Here is a 20614-nt window from a genome sequence, read left to right as displayed (position 1 = left end):
ATTTGGTGTCTAATTTGTTTGTATACTTGATTGGCCAAATAGTTTGAAATGACTTGTTTACTTTTGTATGTTTATGATATTTTTAGTTACTGTTGTTTTAAAATCATAGAAGTTGTTTGGGCAGACTTAAAGGTCTGCGAGGATCATGGCAAATCTGTCCAACATTGAAAGATAATTATGCCTTCACTTTCACTTTTATAATAGGGATAATTGCACCGGAGGTCCTTGTGGTATACCATAATTATTTTTCACTCCCTATGGTTTAAAAAGTTCACTGGAGGTCCTCGTGATATGCAATAATTACAAATCAATCCCTGGCGTCAAATTCTGTTAAAATTTTTAACAGATTCCGTCAAATGCCACGTCAGCGCCACGTGTCGTCATCTTATTGGTGACACGTGGCGCTGACATGTCTAATTTTAATAAAATAATATAAATTTATTAAAAAATAAATAAAAAATACTTATTTTTTTTAAAAAAAAAAAACAAAAAACAAAAAAAAAAAAGAAAAAAACAAAAATGGGAAAGGGGTGGCCTGGCCACCCCCAAAAGGGGTGGCCAGGCCACCAACAGCCCATGGGGGTGGCCGCGCGCCACCCCCAGAGGCCGCCGGCGGTGGCGCGCGGCCACCCCCAGTGGCCGGGGGTGGCGCACGGCCACCCCCAGGCCATTGGGGGTGGCCGCGCGCCACCCCTAGATCTTCTAAGGGTGGCCCGATGGCCACCCCCGGCCACTGGGGGTGGCCGCGCACCACCCCCAGAGGCCACCTGGGGTGGCGCGAGGCCACCCCCAGTGGCCGGGGGTGGCCATCGGGCCACCCTTAGTAGATCTAGGGGTGGCCCGAAGGCCACCCCCTGGGCCTTGGGGGTGGCCGCGCGCCACCCCCGGCCACTGGGGGTGGCCGCGCGCCACCCCCTGCAGCCACTGGGGGTGGCGCGCGGCCACCCCCAGTGGCTGGGGGCGGCCAGGCCACCCCCAAAGGGGTGGCTGGGCCACCCCTTCAGCTTTTTTTTTTTTTTGTTTTTTTTTTTGAATTTTTTTTATAAAAAAATAAGTATTTTTATTTATTTTTTAATAAATTTATATTTTTTATTACGATAGACACGTGTCGCCATCTTATTGGCAACACGTGGCGCTGACGTGGCATTTGACGGAATCTGTTAAAAATTTTAACAGAATTTGACGCCAGGGATCGATTTGTAATTATTGCATATCACGAGGACCTCCAGTGAACTTTTTAAACCATAGGGAGTGAAAAATAATTATGGTATACCACAGGGACCTCCGGTGCAATTATCCCTTTATAATAACTGAATATTTTTCTGTTCATTTCAATCGGAGGGATCCAACTTCAATACTGTAATTTAATAAAGGGTCCAAATTGTGAAAAAGTTACCGGCATCGTTTTTGGTAAACTCAAAACTTTTAAAGCAAGCCTACACTTGACGCCGTTTGGGGGTAGGAAATGTGAAAAACCTTCTCTATTTCGACCCCATCAAACCACCCCCACCGCTTACCCCCTGCTACCACCACCGGCCACCACACCCAGACATACAGTACAATACCACCACCAAGTCATGCATCGGTATGTACTTTCGTCAACTTTAAACTTGCCGTGGACAGCACCGATCGAACCTTTCCATTTCTTTCACTGTAATTTATTCTTCCTCTCACCTTCATGAATGGATTCATTGTTAAAAGTAAAGCTTAATTTTTGGTACGAATACATGAGGTCTGTTTTAGAGTTTTCGAATTAGGTGTTGAATTTTCATCTTTCCTTCACACAGGAAAAGTATATATTTCTTCCTGTTTTTGTTTCTGAATTCCAACCATGGGTTCTCGGCACAAAAGATAGCAAGAGCCTAAAAAATCATGGGTTAAAAAAAAAAAAAAAAGTTAAAAAAACAAAAAGCATATCCTATATAGTCCTAAGATCTTATTCCTGGTATCATTAGAAACAACGACAGAATCAACGTTTCTCTTTATCCCAACTGTAACATTAGATATGCTTAATGAAGAATTAGAACAAGAAGAAGATGATGACGATGTAGACAAAGATGAAGAAGCTGAGGCTGTAGCTAAAGAACCCAGATAAGGAAAATTCTTGGCCATCAAAATTCTAGCATATTGACCCGTCACTCGTGGACCTTGCTGGGTCCTGCAAGCACCACCAAGACTCAACCCAAGACCCAACTCAAGTTCAAACTCAGCTGGGCAAGAAGAAGAAAAAAATTACAATGGCAGACCAAGAGGGCATGAGCACGTGCGAGACGGTCATGGAGCGTGGCCTCCGTTGCTGGGCTTGCCGCCAAGAACTAGTTTGCACAGATGTGGACTCTTAAACGGCGTCAAACACAAGACCACACAAGAAACGTTTGCTTCAATCAAGTTTGAGTTTACCAAAAACGAAGCCGTTAACTTTGGAACAACTTGGGCCCTCTATTAAAATACAGACAATGAGCTACAATCTGAGCTTTTTATTAAATTACAGCACAAGTGCTGTAGTTGAAGCCGGATCCGAACCGGAGAGAATCCTTTTCCTTCACAGCTTCTCCGATACACTAAATGGGCGGTGTTAACGACGTAGAAGGAAAGTAAAAGTTAAAACCGACAGGTATACGGAAAGAATGTTAAGTTTGCAGGCAAGTCCAAAGCAAGGCAAGGCAAAGCAAAGCAACACCAGAAAATGAAAATCTAAGCCGAGAGTGGCGGTGCATTTCCACGTGTTAGGTCGTGGGACCTCACCCTCGACCGTAATTACCCCACTAATCAGGGAAACTTTCTTTGGAGGTTGAGGCTTATTACTCACAAGTCGTCAGTGACTCACGGCTGTGAAATGTAAAACCCTCGCTGCCAAAATTAGATTGGTGTAAAAGTTCGCATGCAGCCAGCAATCTCTTGCGCTACATTAAAGGGGTTCAACGATCATAACGCTTGAAATGGTGTCACCTGAGCTGCCTCAGCTCCACACCTCTCCTCCCATGGCTAAACCCGCCGTACGGAACAAAGCCTCTTTCTCGCTCGCCAACAGTCTCCTCTTTCTCGGCGGAGCATTTGTCGCTCTTTTGCTTGTTTGGAGCCTCTGGTCCTTCGTTAGCCCTAGCTCCAACCCCACCGGGATTTTCGGGCCCTTAGGCTTAGGCGGCTCTCAATCCAAGTCCACCAGTGATTCGCGAAATTGCGTGGCGGATGTTGACCGGCGCTACGACCCGGACGAGACTACCTTCTACGACGAACCGGAGATGAGCTACTCGCTTGGGAAACCGGTGAAGGACTGGGACGAGAAGCGGAGAGATTGGCTAAAGCAGCATCCGTCATTCGTCGCCGGAGGACGTGATCGCGTTCTTATGTTGACTGGATCGCAGCCGTCGCCTTGTAAGAATCCCGTCGGTGACCACTTGCTGTTGAGGTTCTTCAAGAACAAGGTTGACTACTGTCGGGTCCACGGCTGCGATGTCTTCTACAACAACGTCTTTCTGCACCCGAAGATGGGCTCTTACTGGGCCTAGCTTCCCGTGGTCCGGGCTGCCATGCTGGCCCACCCCTGGGTTGACTCGGACGCGTTGATCACGGACATGGATTTCAAGCTCCCCCTGGACCGCTACAAGGATCACAACCTTATCGCTCACGGCTGGGCCCACGAGATTTACGATGAGAAGAGCTGGACGGGCCTGAACTCCGGGGTGTTCCTCATAAGGAACTGTCAGTGGTCCATGGACCTATTGGACGCGTGGGCCGTGATGGGCCCGCAGACCTCGGAATCCCACAAGTGGAGCCAAATCGTCAGATCAACGTTGAAGAACCTGATGTTCCCGGAGTCGGACGATCAGTCGGCCCTGATTTACCTGATCTTCAAAGAGAAAGCAAAATGGGCGGACAAGATTTATTTAGAGGGCGAGTACTACTTCGAGGGTTACTGGCACGAGATACTGGGGACGCTAGATAACATCACCAACAGGTACATGGATATGGAGAGAGAGGACGCCACGTTGAGGAGGAGGCACGCGGAGAAAGTGAGCGAGCGATACGCTGCGTTTTGGGAAGAGCGTCATCTAAAGGAGGCTGGGAACGGAAGAGGGAGCTGGAGAAGGCCGTTCATCACGCACTTCGCGGGGTGTCAGCCGTGCAGCGGGAACCACAATGAGATGTACACCGGGAACTCGTGCGGGGATGGGATGCGAAAGGCTTTGAATTTCGCGGACAATCAGGTGCTTCGCAACTTCGGTTTCGTGCACCCGGATCCACTGGATTCCTCCGTCTCGACTGTGCCGTTTGATTACCCTTGGTAAAAACAAAGTAATACTATTACCGTGTGAGATACGGCGTGCAATTGTGTATTAAAATCTAGTAGATCGAGTAGACTATGAAATGTAGGTTACTGGTCAAATTACTTTTAAATTAGTTCATGATCGAAGGATAATCTCCCTATGATGGGAGAATCATGGGCTCGTTTGTTAAGTGCCGGAACATAACACAGTAGTGGTCATATCCTATTATTTTAATTAACAACAATATCCTATCAAATATAATAAACTGTTTATGACCCGATAACCCGTTTATGGCATTTTCTTGAATTTTTATTTATTTATTTTTTTTTTTTTAAAAAAAAACAATCGGGTTGACACGCTAACCCGACGGGTAAACACTAACCCGACCCACTAACCCGAATTGCCAAGCCTATCTGCAAGTATGGTTTTGTGCACCCGAATCTACTAAATTCCTTGGTGGCTCCTTTACCGTTTGATTACTCCGCCTGATTGGTCATCATGATCGAAGGTACGAACAATATATAACTTGCCTTTAGATTTAAGATAGACCTTTACAAGTTTAAATTGCTAGTAATATGAGTGTTAAATGTGAAAGTTTTTTGTGCTCTGGCTCTTATATTATTTCATATCGGTGTTCAAATTGTTAACAATCAGAATAGTAAATTCTTGTAAATTTCTATCCGAATCCTAATTTTAATTGCAATTAAATTATTAAACGTTATTGGAACATATGGACATGTGTTGATGGGATTGGGAGAAAAATCCAAATTCACTTTCCAAAATCATGTTCTTTGTTTGGTGTCTAATTTGTTTGTATACTTGATTGGCCAAATATTTCAAATGGCTTGTGTACTTTTGTATGTTTATGATATTTTTAGTTATTGTTGTTTTAAAATCATAGAAGTTGTTTGGGCAGACTTAAAGGTCCATGAGGATCATGGCAAATCTGACCCTTGAGAGAGGCGTGGTTCCTCCCTTGTAGAATGGACTATTGCCTTTTTTATTGAGAGAATGGCCTAGCTATTTAACTTTCTTTAGACGTCGTCCTCAGGGGACTTTTGGATTTAGCGTCAAATGAATCTATGCGAATATTCATTTTGAGAGTTCCTGGAAGTAGGGTTTCAAGCGAGATTAAGGAGCAATTCATGGTTCTAAATTTAAGGGTGCTGTGCTCAATTTTAAGGGAAATAGGAAATTAAGTTTCGCCTTCTACTTATATGAGTCATGTACTTAAAAGAAACACGCGGATGATCTTTGAGAGTATAAGATGCTGGATAAAGATTCTTAACAATTTGTTGTCTAATCTATTTGTTGGTAATTTGAATAGCAAATGTGAAACAACAATTACGGGTTTTTTCTTTTTTTCTTTTTTTTTTTCCAACAACAGTTGCTAACCTTACCGCCACCCTCACTAACCTCACCGTCGCAAACACTAGGAGCCCCGGATCACTCTTTGGTTGCTTCCGGGGTGGTGGCCACATGGGTGGTTTGCCAGAGTGGGGATGAAAATGACAATACGGTTGGTGAGGATGGCGTTGGGGGTTTGGCAATGGAAAAGAGAGATGTTTCGAGGGTTTTAACATTTAGAATGACGTGTCATAACCTTAGCCGTTCACTTTAATATTATATCCTATCTCAATCCATATTTTGGTTTGTTTTTTCTTCCTTCCTTTTTTCGCTTTTAGCTATGAGAGCGTAGCGGTATCTTTGCTTTTGAAGGCCTAAAACAGTGCATGATTGGAAGATAATTTCCACTTTCAGTAACTTTGTGTGATGGAGGCATCATTTTGTTGGGTGGGTGCCTCGTGTTACTATAAAGAACTGACCTGTTTTGACTCAATTATGGTGCTTTTTGAACGAACGCACGAAAGGGCCTTATCTCTCCCATCTCTCACGTGTAAACTTTTAATGGATTTGGTGTCTTAAACTGATGCCTCTATACTCTGTAAATTTGGCTGAAGTATTTGTAGTCTATACTTAATGTTAAATATTTCATGAAAATTAAATTTAGAGTATTAAAAAAACTATAGAAGATGTAATGCAATTCTTATTACAGAGCGGAAGCGAAATCCCTACATCTTTACATTCTTTCTATTGTACCATCCAACTATCCAAGCCAGAAATATAAAATATTATAGAAGACACGAATAGTACTGATTGCGTGGAGGAAACACTTGAAATCATACTTTATTATTCAAACACGGCTAGCACATATCCGTTCAATTCTAATTAATTAAGCCGTGGGGCCTCTAATTGGGTGCATGAAGGCAGTACGTGAAGGCCATTTTGGATGACTGTCTCGTAATTATCTTTTTAATTAAGCCGCATGGCCTATATGCCTTACAAATGCACATTATGCACAACAATATCTGTAAATTATAAAGGATTTATATTACAATTTGTATTGCCCCAATTATTTTTTTATTTTTTATTTTTTATTTATTTTTTAGTAAGCAGAAAAACGGACTCACTTTAGTTGCAGATAGGCAGCAAATGGGTGTGTGAATCTGATGCTTAATTAGATTCTTAATTAGATTCCTAATTAGATTCCAGAATGCATCGATTTTGGTCAATTCTTCTATTTCATTTTTAATAGAACAAAAATTGCGATTAAGAGTAATAAAATAGTAACGTTTCAGAAGGAGCTATAATAAATCATGTGTCAGTCATTTTAATTAACAACAATATCCTATCAAATATTGTAAATTAATTTTCAAAATCAACGGTATGGATGAAGCTCGTGATTCGCGAATAACTAGCACGATGTTAGAAGGAAAGTAAAACCGACAGGTATACGGAAAGAATGGCAAGTTTTCAGGCAAGTCCAAAGCAAAAGCAGAAAATCTAACCCGAGATGTGTCGGTGCATTTCCACGTGTTAGGTCGTGGGACCTCACCCTCGACCGTACTTCACGCCCTATCCCATTCAAGCTTTGCCCATTTTCTCTCGCCCCCATGACACCCTCATCGCAATTACCCCACTAATCAGGGGAACTATCTTTGGAGGCTTATTAGTCACAAGTCGTCAGTGACTCACGGCGGTGAAATGTAAAACCCTCGCTGCCAAAATTAGATTGGTGTAAAAGTTGACATGCGGCCAGCAATCTCTTGTGCTACATTAAAGGCGTTCAACCCTCATAACCCTTGAAATGGTGTCACCTGAGCTGCCTCAGCTCCACACCTCTCCTCCCATGGCTAAACCCGCCGCACGGAACAAAGCCTCTTTCTCGCTCGCCGACAGTCTTCTCTTTCTCGGCGGAGCATTTGTCGCTCTTTTGCTTGTTTGGAGCCTCTGGTCCATCGTTAGCCCTAGCCCCAACCCCACCGGAATTTTCGGGACCTTCGGCTTAGGCGGCTCTCAATCCAAGTCCAGCATTGATTCGCGAAATTGCGGGGCGGATGTTGACCGGCGCTACGACCCGGACGAGACGACCTTCTACGACGAACCGGAGATGAGCTACTCGCTTGGGAAACCGGTCAAGGACTGGGACGAGAAGCGGAGAGAGTGGCTGAAGCAGCATCCGTCGTTCGCCGCCGGAGCACGTGATCGCGTTCTTATGTTGACTGGATCGCAGCCGTCGCCTTGTAAGAATCCCATCGGCGACCACTTGCTGCTGAGGTTCTTCAAGAACAAGGTTGACTACTGTCGGATCCACGGCTGCGATGTCTTCTACAACAACGTCTTTCTGCACCCGAAGATGGTCTCGTACTGGGCCAAGCTTCCAGTGGTCAGGGCCGCCATGCTAGCCCACCCGGAGGCCGAGTGGATCTGGTGGGTTGATTCGGACGCGTTGATCACGGACATGGATTTCAAGCTCCCCCTGGACCGCTACAAGGATCACAACCTTGTCGCTCACGGCTGGTTCCACGTGATTTACGATGAGAAGAGCTGGACGGGCCTGAACGCCGGGGTGTTCCTCATACGGAACTGTCAGTGGTCCATGGACCTAATAGACGTGTGGGCAGGCATGGGCCCGCAGAGCCCGGAATACCACAAGTGGGGCCAAATCCTCAGATCAACGTTCAAGGACAAGCTGTTCCCGGAGTCGGACGATCAGTCGGCCCTGATTTACCTGATCTACAAAGAGAAAGCAAAATGGGCGGACAAGATTTATTTAGAGGGCGAGTACTACTTCGAGGGTTACTGGCACGAGATACTGGGGACGCTGGATAACATCACCGACAGGTACACGGATATGGAGAGAGAGGACGCCACACTGAGGAGGAGGCACGCGGAGAAAGTGAGCGAGCGATACGCTGCGTTTAGGGAAGAGCGTCATCTGAAGGAGGCTGGGAACGGAAGAGGGAGCTGGAGAAGGCCGTTCATCACGCACTTCACGGGGTGTCAGCCGTGCAGCGGGAACCACAATGAGATGTACACTGGGAACTCGTGCTGGGATGGGATGCGAAAGGCTTTGAATTTCGCGGACAATCAAGTGCTTCGCAACTTCGGTTTCGTGCACCCGGATCCACTGGATTCCTCCGTCTCGACTGTGCCGTTTGATTACCCTTGGTAAAAACAAAGTATTTACTATTACCGTGTGAGATACGGCGTGCCATTGTGCATTAAAATCTAGTAGAGTAAGACTATGAAATGTAGGTTATTGTTCAAATTTACTTTTAAAAATTAGTGCATGATCGAAGGATAATCTCCCTTATGATGGGAGAATCATGTTTTGTTCCTTTCTTTTCTATTTTAAAAGATATTTATTAGGTTATGGCGCTTTTTCAATTGCATCAACGGCCATAAACCTTACACGAAGTAGGACGCCACTTCAAAGTCCTAGTTTCCTAATTTCCATTGGTCATTGGACTGTGTATCCAGGTCATCAGATCCAATTGGCCGATCATGTCCAATAATGTATAAATTATTGGTACATTATTTAAAAATTTTAAATAAATAAAACAAAATTTCAATCTTAAAATAGTTTTTTTATTTTTTTTGTCTATTTAAAGCGAGACGAAGAAGGTCCCTGATCCGTTTGTGTCTAGTAGCATTGATTTTCCATGTCCATCTGTCGCAGTTAATAACGTAAACCATCAAGCGTGAGCCTTGTCAATTATTTATACCTTTTATTAATGGACCTGTTGTTGTTAGGAGTCTCATTCATGAAAGTTTTGAACCATATATGTCTGAGACGGGGGCAAAAGTGTGGTGAGGGGCAAGTGGGCAACTAGACACCATAAATTCTCGTGCTTTACTTAGCCATACGATGTTCTTTGTAATTCAAATGTACGTTACAAAAGGATTTTTTTCATTTCAAATAAAATTGAAAATATTTAAAAAATATATATATATATTTTAACATTGACTTAATAGATACAGTTAAATACACACTTTAAATCTAGATCATAAAATTGATACTATTCATTTTATTTGAAATAAAGATGATCCTGTTACGATTAGCTTGTGCAACAATCCAACCTTACGTGGCATAAAGCTTGAGCTCATATATAAATTCATAACCGCATCGCATAACCAAAATTAAGTTTTCTTTGGTGTTTTGAATATTCCTTAAACCTCTTTTTAGGATTTATTTTAGATGGGTTTAAGCCTTTTTTTAATGAGTTGAAGGTTTCAAAATATAACAAGTTCAAGAATTTATTATTGTTTTGTTTTGATGAACAACGATCAATTTCATTAAATTCAAAATGAAAATCATATATTAAACGCTTTATATTTTTTTGTAATATATATATATATATATATATATATATATATATATATATATATATATATATATAGGCAATTAACGGTTATTATTCGCCTCTACCTACTGCTAACTGCCCATATATCAAACACACTAAAACGACGTCACTTTATATTTTATTATTATATATATAGACAGTTAGAGGTTATTATCCACCTCTACCTACTCCTAAAATTACTAATTGCTCTAGGGTGGTTAACAATTTTAATAACAGGTAGAGGCTAGGGCGGTCAGCAATTTTATTCAACTGCCTACAAAAGCAATTATATGCTTATACGGTTAGCACTTGGTTAATAACCGCCTGCTTACACCCCAACCTACAAGCATATTCAGAGAACTCTTTTCATGAATCCATTGCGCTTCAACAAAATGGAGCCCATAATTGAATTTAGCACGTCAAATGGATATCCTGAAAATGGTTCTACGTAGGCCGCAGTCCGCTTCTGCAGGAGCACGTGATAAATGTTTCCTACAGTATAAAGTAGGTAAAAAGTCAGGATCATCAATCCAAGTGGGTGCCTCATCTCTGCTTTGGCGGAATGCAGAAGAGTCTGACAGCTCGAACATGCACAAATAAATTTCCTGTGAGAATAGATGCAGATACTGAACATGCACAATGAAAACTACCAAACTACTGTTAATCCAAACTAGGTGGATGAAAAACAGAGAAAAACTTTCAAGACACCATGGTATTGGCATCATCTTCGTCACCATCTCCGGTTTCATTGATGTACTGGTTCTGAAACTCTATCAAGTACTGTGTTGATCTCTTCACATCCAAAAACAGATGATAAACTCGGTTAATGTCTTCCATCTCCACAATCTTTCCCTTCCGCTTCAGGCAAGCCAATGCAGCAGCTGTGATGAGATGAATGGCATATCTCAATGATGTTTCCACACCAATTTTGGTCAACAAACACCTTGCGTCTTCAGACATTTCCACATCTTCCTCTTGGCATCTGATGTCTAAAATCTTGCGGATTTCATCCTCTGTGTAAGGTTGGGTTGTGATGATAAGTAGGCGATCAAGGAGGTCGATTGGAATCCCATGTGGGGATTTGTAATTTGTGCCTCGGATTGTAGTAATCCCACGGTTGGTAGCAACAACTAATATTGGAGCCATCTCATTTTCCAAAGCACGATTCAGGAAAGAAAAGCATTCAATGTCAAGCATGTGCACCTCATCAATGAAGAGGACACCGGGTATAATCTCTGCCTTCCCTTCCTCCCTCCACTCTGCCACCTTTGTGTCAATTTGTTCCCTCACTTCTGCACGGATTTCACCAGTATCGCCAGTGAAGAGAGCCAGAAATCCCTGTGTCCTGAAATTCATGGGTAAGACGATAAGTGATAGAAACAGTGTAGTACCCTGCATAGATTGATCTGGGGCGTGGGGGGAGAGATATCCTCTTCATAAACCTAGTTGTTATACACATAAAATAATAATAATAATAAATCTTGTGAAAGCAGCACCAAGTGTGAACAGAAACTGTAGACAAAATTCCTCTTTGAATTAATTTAAGAGAAATATATCTGAACAATGAACAAGAATTCAACAAAGAAAGAAGTTTTGAACTTCTTTACACTGAAAAGTAAATGGATTAGAATGGATGCTTTGATGGTATAAAGGAGAACTCTAGTATTATAAACCAACAATTCCATCAGCCAAATTCTTCCAAACTTATTGCTTTCCTTCACAAAATTTAATTCTAGGAATCTTAAGTTAGTGAGTCCTGTGGTTCTCCCACTTTGGACAAATGGTACATAAATATGCTTTCATACTAAAAGAAAGCAAGAGGGTGCAGAAATATGCATCCATGTATGTCACATATTCCACTAGCCACAATCTATTATACTTGGCAAGTTTACATTAAGCACATCTCATACCATGCCAGTCTTACTCTAATGAGGACTATACATTTTCCTACCTTCTAAACTTTAGTATATTATCATTAGCATTTTCTTCAATATTTAGGTTAGGATAATCAACTAATTATGAGAAATGCTAGGGGTACCAAATTTTTTACCAAGAGATGAGTACCAAGATGATGTGAAACTTATTCATTAGAGATGATCAAAATAGTTAATAAAAAAAAATGATACGGGTACTAATGAATAAGCTCCACATCATCTTAGTACCCATCTCTTGGTAAAAGATTTTATACCTCTAATATTTCTCGTTTAGAAATGGAATCTTCAAGCTGCAAGAATAATCAGTTGATTGTGCATTCAGCTCTAATATATCCATAGTAAAACCAGTATGTAGTCCTGCACAATTTGATTTAGGCGTGTTTAGTCCAAAAGGAAATAGCACACTCAAGGGTAGTCAAAAGTTGTCCCATTTATAAGATAAGCCCGATCACTTCTCAAATGTACTGTATTTACTTCCAACTGAATTCAACATCCCCCTTTATCCACAACGAAGAGGCCCTTAAATCTCAATCATTACAATGTGAGCAGATCAATGTCTGACCAAAGACATAATATGAGGCCAAGTAGTTGAAGAGGCCAAGCATGATCTCCAACTACTCAGCTGTTTCTCATTATTTACCATAACAGGGAGCAAACTCGGAAAATATCTTATTGACATAATAGGCATAGAACTAAGACTCAGTCCCAACTCAGCGAAAGAGAGTGTGTATATGCAAATTCGTTTAGCTTTGTTCTACTGAGAATCAATTCTAACTCAGTTAGAACTTTTGTTTAACTTAATCAAGAGAGTTCAAAAAAAGAAGCTTTCGCTTCTCTATCAAGTAGGAGGACGGCAAACAAACTAACAGTGCAGTAACAAAAATTCACTGGTGGTGGTGGAAGCAACAGACGCAATAGTAACACCAACGACAGCAACCAGGGCCGGCCCTCAGGGATCCTCAACATACAGGAAAATAGTCTCAAAAATCACAGGAAATCTCTTATTAAGAAGAGCAATTCATATAGACACATTGAACAAATCTGCCATGCCCAGCTTCCATAAAACGAGATTAGCTACATAAATGAAGAAAAAACAAACACCCAAAACACCCGCATCACGCTCACACTTCTAACAACACCAAAGCATCGAACTTCGCATATTCAAAACGAGAAAATTAATCTTTCTGCTTTCAAAGAATACCACATACCTGCTGTTGATGACATCGATCTCGTGAAGCGAGACGCAATGCACGACTTCCTTGCGCTTCTGGAGCTCCCCATCGGGGCACTGCACGAACTTGGTTTGAGGCCCCATGGCGTCGTATTCCCTGGATCTTGAGAACGACCTCCCGAGCTTGGTGATCTTCCCGGAGGTCTTGTCGATGGCCACCACGTCTCCGCTCTGCACCTTCTCCTTCCCCAGCGCCTCGATCATCTTCGCGCCCAGGTCGTACACTGTCTCCATCTCCGTCGACTTCAGGGTCAGCTTACCGGTCTTGGAGGCTGCTCCGGCGACGGCTGGGCGGTCGATCTGGATCTCCACGACCTCTCCCTCGATGACCTCGGTCTCCTCCTTGATGCGCACGCCGATGGCCTTGCGGAAAGCCTGGGTTAAGGCTTCGGTCTTCGACATCTCCAGCGAGAAGAGCTCGCTGCCGGCGAGCATGGCGAACGGGGTCTCCTGGCCAAGCGACTTGGCCAGGCCCATGGCGATGGCGGTCTTGCCGGTTCCGGGCTGACCCGCCAGGAGGACCGCTCGACCAGCGATCTTGCCTTCCTTGATCATATGGAGGATGACGCCGGCAGCCTTGCGGGCTGCGGTCTGGCCCACCATGCCATCCGAGACTTGGCGGGGCTCGAGGGCCGAATCCAGACCCAGGCCACGGATGTGGGAGTGTGCGCCTATGCGCTCTATCCGCGTTAGGTCTCGGCTCTCTGAGAGTTTCAGCTCCGCCATGGCTCTTCCGTATAACGGTGGCGGTGGGAGACTAGTGGTACGAGAGGGGAAGAGAGCGCGTTAGGGTTTTAGGGGTTTTCTAGATTTTGAATGTGAAGCCAATCTTTCTTTCTTCTGAGTTGGCCACTGCGCTAACCTTTTCTATTTCTCAATATTTAACCTGTCACGTTTTAACATGGTGAAATTTTAATCAAATTTATATAAGAAAATATGCTCAAATTTCTAGAGGAGTTTTACAGAGATTAATGCTGGTAATTATTCTTATCTCAATTTTTTTTTTTTTTTTTTTTTTTGGAACATGTAACATTTGCTTCAATCTATAACTGAGAAAGCCCAAAGGGCTGTACAGAGAAAGGGAATTCAACAAGACCCCTAAACTAGCCAGAATGATCTGACTTAAAAAACTGCTAGAGCAGAAACATCAAATTTTACTAGAATTATATTTGAGCTTCTTTTACATTAACAGAGTACCTCAAATAAAAAAAGGCCGATCTAGCAACTAGCCAACAGAAATTCCAATAAAATTTGAGCAATGCATAGACAAACTGTGCAGGAAGAAATAAAATGAATACACAACATAAAGTAGAAAAAACCTAAAAAAAGGTTGCCAATAGTAGAGGAAGAAGCGGAATCCGCCGGAAACGGCGGCGCGTGAAGGACACTCGCCATCACCGATCCCACCCAGTCGTAGAGTAGACCTCAACCAACACCATGCACAGCCAAAAGAAGCGGGACGTGGCCGTAGTCTCAATTAGTAGGTAGATTAGTTATTGTTAAAAAAAAAAAAAAAAAAAAAAAAAGAAGAAGTTAAAATCGTAACATTAACATTGTAATATCAAAATATAATATTTAATATATTTTTTTTTTTACAAATATTGTGTCCCAAATAAAGACTCGTGGACACAAGCACCGAGAATGACTTATACGTTTGTGAATTATACATAAAATGGTTAATTAAAAGTTTAAAAAACGAGCCATTCTACACATCCTCCTCTCATCCTCTCTTATTACCCTTTTATAATAAAAAAATTAATTTTTATTAAAAAGTTGTCTCTGATGGTCACATCAGAGACAACTTTTTAATAAAAATTAATTTTTTTAAGGAAAAGAGGGTGATGAGGGGAGATGAGTGGAAGATCTTTAGCATTTTCCTTAAAAAACATGTCCATCTGATTCTCTACTCCTCTTTCTCTTTTTTTCTTTTTCTTTTTTTAAAAAAATTCTCTTTAATCAAAGAGTTAGTATATATTTGAAAAAAATAAAAAATTTACCAAAAAAAGGAATAAAGAAAGATATTTAAATGATATAAAGTAAAAATAGATAATTAGACTAATAATACATTTGAAAAGTCATTGGTTGAAATTTAGATAGAAATGTAAAGAATCTATATGAATGCGGTAAGGGTGCTATTCATCGGTTATTTCGAGTTATGAGTTTGTTTTTAAATAAATTTGTGAAAATTATTCTAAATATTTTTTTCAAAATTAAAAATTAAAAATTTCAAACTACAAAAATTGAAAAGAACGAAATGTGAATTGCATTCCGTAAGATCAGCTTCTATAACTCAACTGGACAGGGCTTCTTAACACTAATTTAGCTTATGTGATGTGAATTTTTGATGGGTGTGGGACAACAAATAGTACTTCATATGACACTTATGCAATTAGAGAGCTAATGCACGTTTTTTTTTTTTTTTTTTTTTTTTTTTTTTTTTTTGTATATCTGCAGTCTATTTCTTTTGTAAATTAATTATTAAATATGTAAAACCCACAAATTTAATAAGCAATTTGCGAAAAAACTCTACAAAGATAAACACCAAATGAAAAATAAAAAATCATTTCTCATGCAATTATATGCAATTTGGGGTGCATAATCTTGTCAAATGAATCATTCCCGACTTTCTTGTTCTTAACATGTGTGACTGTGTGAGTTCATTTCGTTTGTCAATATTTTTTAGAGTTTTTTCTTTGAAAAGGTGTAGTGATGTAATAATTTTGGGTGTTTTGTGTTTTAAAAACATAAAATAAAAAGAATGAAAAAGCTTTGTTTGCTAATTCACTTCTCTTTCCTTTTTTAAGTTTTTTTCTTTTTACCCAAAAAGTCAAAACATTAACAAACAACTTTCCTCACGAAAAAAAATTAAAACTCATTTTATCTTTATATCACATCAAAATGTTTTTTTTTTTTTTTTTTTGACAAAAAAACACAAAATATAACCCTTAAAAAAAGGTTACCAAACACCACCTTTATCTTTAGGGATAATTGCACCGGAGGTCCCTGTGGTATACCATAATTATTTTTCACTCCCTATGGTTTAAAAAGTTCACTGGAGGTCCTCGTGATATGCAATAATTACAAATCGATCCCTGGCGTCAAATTCTGTTAAAATTTTTAACAGATTCCGTCAAATGCCACGTCAGCGCCACATGTCGTCATCTTATTGGTGACACGTGGCGCTGACATGTCTAATTTTAATAAAATAATATAAATTTATTAAAAAATAAATAAAAAATACTTATTTTTTTAAAAAGAAAAACAAAAAACAAAAAAAAAAAGAAAAAAACAAAAATGGGAAAGGGGTGGCCTGGCCACCCCCAAAAGGGGTGGCCTGGCCGCCCCCAGCCACTGGGGGTGGCCGCGCGCCACCCCCAGTGGCTGCAGGGGGTGGCGCGCGGCCACCCCCAGTGGCCGGGGGTGGCGCGCGGCCACCCCCAAGGCCCAGGGGGTGGCCTTCGGGCCACCCCTAGATCTTCTAAGGGTGGCCCGATGGCCACCCCCGGCCACTGGGGGTGGCCGCGCACCACCCCCAGAGGCCACCTGGGGTGGCGCGCGGCCACCCCCAGTGGCTGGGGGTGGCCATCGGGCCACCCTTAGTAGATCTAGGGGTGGCCCGAAGGCCACCCCCTGGCCTTGGGGGTGGCCGCGCGCCACCCCCGGCCTTGGGGGTGGCCGCGCGCCACCCCCTGCAGCCACTGGGGGTGGCGGCCGGCCACCCCCAGTGGCTGGGGGCGGCCAGGCCACCCCCAAAGGGGTGGCTGGGCCACCCCTTCAGCTTCTTTTTTTTTTTGTTTTTTTTTTTGAATTTTTTTTATAAAAAAATAAGTATTTTTATTTATTTTTTAATAAATTTATATTTTTTATTACGATAGACACGTGTCGCCATCTTATTGGCGACACGTGGCGCTGACGTGGCATTTGACGGAATCTGTTAAAAATTTTAACAGAATTTGACGCCAGGGATCGATTTGTAATTATTGCATATCACGAGGACCTCCAGTGAACTTTTTAAACCATAGGGAGTGAAAAATAATTATGGTATACCACAGGGACCTCCGGTGCAATTATCCCTTATCTTTATGCCCATGCCCAGGGAGCTGAATGCTAATACAAGTTAGGAAAAAGATTTTTACATCACTTTGTTGCACAATATTTACATAACAAGACTCACCGGTAGAATTCATGCATATACTCACGAGTCCCGCTAATGAATCTTGTTATTTACATAACAAGACTCACCGATAGAATTCATGCATGTACTCACGAGTCCCGCTAATGAATCTTGTTATTTACATAACAAGACTCACCAGTAGAATTCATGCATGTACTCACTAGTCCCGCTAATGAATCTTGTTGTGCAAATGTTGTCCACCAAACACTTCTCTATAAGTAATATATCAGAGGAATCAAAATAAATGTTCGTCATTTTACATCAAAAGAAGCATCAAAATAAACAAGGACTTTCGGCAGTGTCTCTGTCATTTCAACCATTCAACATTCCATGGTATTCATCAAAAACCTGCACTGGCCGTTCCATTGGGTATCTGCGGCTCTATGGCTTCACCCTGTGCAGATTTCACCACGGCAACACGATTTCAGGTGAACCCACGTCCTCAGCACAAGGCTGGTCATTTTGATTGCAATTCTCCATATTAGATGACTTCAATCTTTCCTTTGCCAGCCTTTTAGCCATCCTTCTGTGCTTCAGTTTTGTTTGGTTAGCAGAAGCAGCCTCCTCTCCTAAACAAATACATAACACAAAGGGACGGCTTTACTCAGGCACGTGAAACAATTGAATATGACATTAAGTTTCTGTGCGTGTGTGGATCTTCACCTGAGTTGTCAGCTGTAGCATCAACTTTCTTCTCAGCGGTATTACGTCGACTATCTGGAGGTTCTGTCTCAACATCACCACCTCCACCGCCACAGTAACCAGCTTCGCTTTCACTTGTTGAAGGTAACAACGGCCCAATAATATTTCCTCGGCGGGATGCATCCTCCTTGAGCTTCTTCTTGCCTTCACCATAGTTGTCAACTGTAGCATCAACTCCCTTCTCAGCGGCATTACGACGAACACCTGGAGGTTCTGTCTCAACATCACGACCTCCACCGCCACAGTCACCAGCTTCACTTTCACTTGTTGAAGGTAACAACGGCCCAGCAATATTTCCGCGGCGGAACGCGTCCTCCTTGAGCTTCTTCTTGCGAAGCCTCTTCCTCTGAGCCCTCGGCAGCTTCCGACGAGGCCCGGATTCTCCATCTGTATCATCGCATGCAGAGCAACCACTCTCTTCCAAATCGTCTGCATTTTCACTCAATTGGTAAAATTGCTGATTGCGAACAATTTTTATATAAAAATAGTTCGCAAATTGAAACCTGGAATAAGATCCATATCGAAGTTTTCCCGTAATATGTTCACCGGTTCGTTTTCCTCCTCCTCTTCCCACAGTACTTGTGGAGGAGGCGGAGGTTGGGGAAAGAGCATGTTGACGACGGCTTCATTGAACCTGCGTCGTTTTTCTTCTAGGCGCATTGTTTTGAAATACAGAGAAAAGCTCAAAGAGACAGCTGAATGTCAATTTTAGTGCTCAAAAAGCTGTTTTGTGGGAAACCGAAACAATGCTGTTACACTGTTCCGACCCAAATACTACTAGCCACTCTCTCTCTCTCTCTCTCTCTAAAAATCCTGGAAAATCAAGAGAAATGGACAAAGAATCATGTAGAACGGTCGAAAGAAGAAGGAAGCAGGAGGACTTGGTGAGAGCGGCGGAAAGCGAATGAAGAGGAAGGGAAATCGGTGAGACGAGGAGGGAATTTTCCTTCCAAAATATTTTGATTTTCTGGTTGATTCGTGGAATTATTTCATCATTGTATTTGGTGAATGAATATGTAAGACTAAGAGAGAAAACGCGAAATTCTCATCTCAATTTTGGGTGTAAGAAGATGTATCTAAAGTGTTTGACAGAATGTACGCAAGAAATTTCACCTTTTATTTTGGAATCTTGATTGCTGCATTGGATCTGGTCGATGTTGAACTTGTTTGATGAGTTGAATTCAAGACGACGTTGAATAGAACGACGACGACGTGATGTTGATCCTCTCTGCCTTCTCGGTCTTTGCTGCATCGCAAGTATTGTCATTATCATAAGCAAATCGTCATCGGAGTCTGACGAAAAAAACATTTGGGCCCGGCGAAATAAAGAGAGACCCATTCTCTGCGAAATTGCAAGTTTTTCAGGTGAATGAAAAGTGAAGAGTATAACTTCTATGACTCCTATTTATATTGAAAGCAGGTGACTATTGGAAAAATGTTAGATTATTTTATTAAAATAATTTATCCCTCCATTTCAATGTTTTCAAAATTCCCTCCGCATGCTCCACTTTTTTGTTTTTATTTTTGTTTTTTCTTTTTTTTGAGATGCTTGAAAAAGAAAATTACATGAACGGAAACTCAATTAATTAGGACTGAACAACCCAAAAGACACAAATCTAATAAAATAAATACGCGAATGCAATACTTTCAAAGATGTGAGCTAATTAATTATTGACATAGATGCCAAGAACCTAAACCACCGTTAAAGAGATTTAAAGTGGTGTATAAAATTCAAAGGATCCAAACACCGATTGCGGTACTATTACAGGGAGTACAGAGAAGTTGATAAATTCCTATTATCAAATTTCATCCAAAATCGTAATAGATTTCGTTAGTTTGCAGCATTATATCTAATTATATAATGATACATGTCACTCATAATAAATAATATATAAAAACTATAAATATATAACTTATATAAAAATTAAAAACTAGTTTTTAATTTATTAATATTAAAACTAGAATTATATTTTAATTTAAAACTAAGAGTTACATTGTAAGATATATGTTTGCATTTGAAAAAGTAGATAGTTAAAATATAAGGAGTAACTTTTTAGACAAATTTTAGTAAACTTTTTCTTTCAAAAAAAAAAAAAAAATAGTTAACTTTCAAGAACCCAATACTCCAATGCAACAACATATTCTCTTCAAAATCTTATTTGGCTCCGTTGGATAAAACTTTATCTTTTATTTTATCTTATCAAAATAAAAGTAATAACAAACAATTCAAATATAAAACATTTTTAAAAACATAAAACCAAATTTCACCTTTGCCTTATATATATATATATATATATATATATATAATTTTTTTTTTTTTTTTTAAAAAAAAAACACCTGCTAGAAGCTTTACACTATGAATATGGCTACTTTTCACATCTATTTAATATATTCATTTCATATTGATAAACGTAGCGTATTTTAAGTGATTTTTTTTTTTTTTTTAAAAAGAATTACATAAAAAATTACTTAAATTACAACGCATCAGTCAGTGTAAAATGAGTATAATAAATAGACGTGAATAAGCATTACTCTTACATTGGGTTGGATTGGTAATGAACGTGGCATGCTTTAAGTGATTTTTTAAAAAAAATAATAATAATAATTATATAAAAAAT

The 20614-nt window shown here is 40.9% G+C and overlaps 3 protein-coding genes and 1 pseudogene across 3 annotated transcripts; 2 read left to right on the top strand and 2 right to left on the bottom strand.

Moving 5' to 3' along the window:
• The first annotated feature begins 1306 nt into the window (after nt 1–1306).
• On the top strand, nt 1307–4486 carry LOC133864392 (putative glycosyltransferase 7; annotated as a pseudogene).
• Nucleotides 4487–7196: 2710 nt separating this feature from the next.
• LOC133863100 (putative glycosyltransferase 7) lies at nt 7197–8985 on the top strand. Its single transcript, XM_062299093.1, has one exon. It carries the CDS (start codon nt 7417–7419, stop codon nt 8782–8784), a length of 1368 nt encoding a protein of 455 aa, XP_062155077.1. The 5' UTR covers nt 7197–7416; the 3' UTR covers nt 8785–8985.
• Nucleotides 8986–10338: 1353 nt separating this feature from the next.
• LOC133864068 (uncharacterized) lies at nt 10339–13987 on the bottom strand. The gene is made up of 2 exons (XM_062300266.1): nt 13098–13987; nt 10339–11300 (listed from the first exon to the last, which is right to left on the bottom strand). Exons 1-2 carry the CDS (start codon nt 13844–13846, stop codon nt 10655–10657), a joined length of 1395 nt encoding a protein of 464 aa, XP_062156250.1. The 5' UTR covers nt 13847–13987; the 3' UTR covers nt 10339–10654.
• A 3210-nt stretch (nt 13988–17197) lies between these two features.
• On the bottom strand, nt 17198–19361 carry LOC133864271 (uncharacterized). Its single transcript, XM_062300553.1, has 3 exons — nt 19110–19361; nt 17958–18425; nt 17198–17863 (listed from the first exon to the last, which is right to left on the bottom strand). The coding sequence occupies exons 1-3, from the start codon at nt 19333–19335 to the stop codon at nt 17700–17702; spliced, it is 858 nt and encodes a 285-aa protein (XP_062156537.1). The 5' UTR covers nt 19336–19361; the 3' UTR covers nt 17198–17699.
• Nucleotides 19362–20614: the final 1253 nt, after the last annotated feature.

This window comes from Alnus glutinosa, chromosome 3 (assembly GCF_958979055.1).
Source record: "Alnus glutinosa chromosome 3, dhAlnGlut1.1, whole genome shotgun sequence".
Lineage (NCBI taxonomy): Eukaryota > Viridiplantae > Streptophyta > Magnoliopsida > Fagales > Betulaceae > Alnus > Alnus glutinosa.
This window is presented reverse-complemented; position numbering and strand designations above follow the sequence as displayed.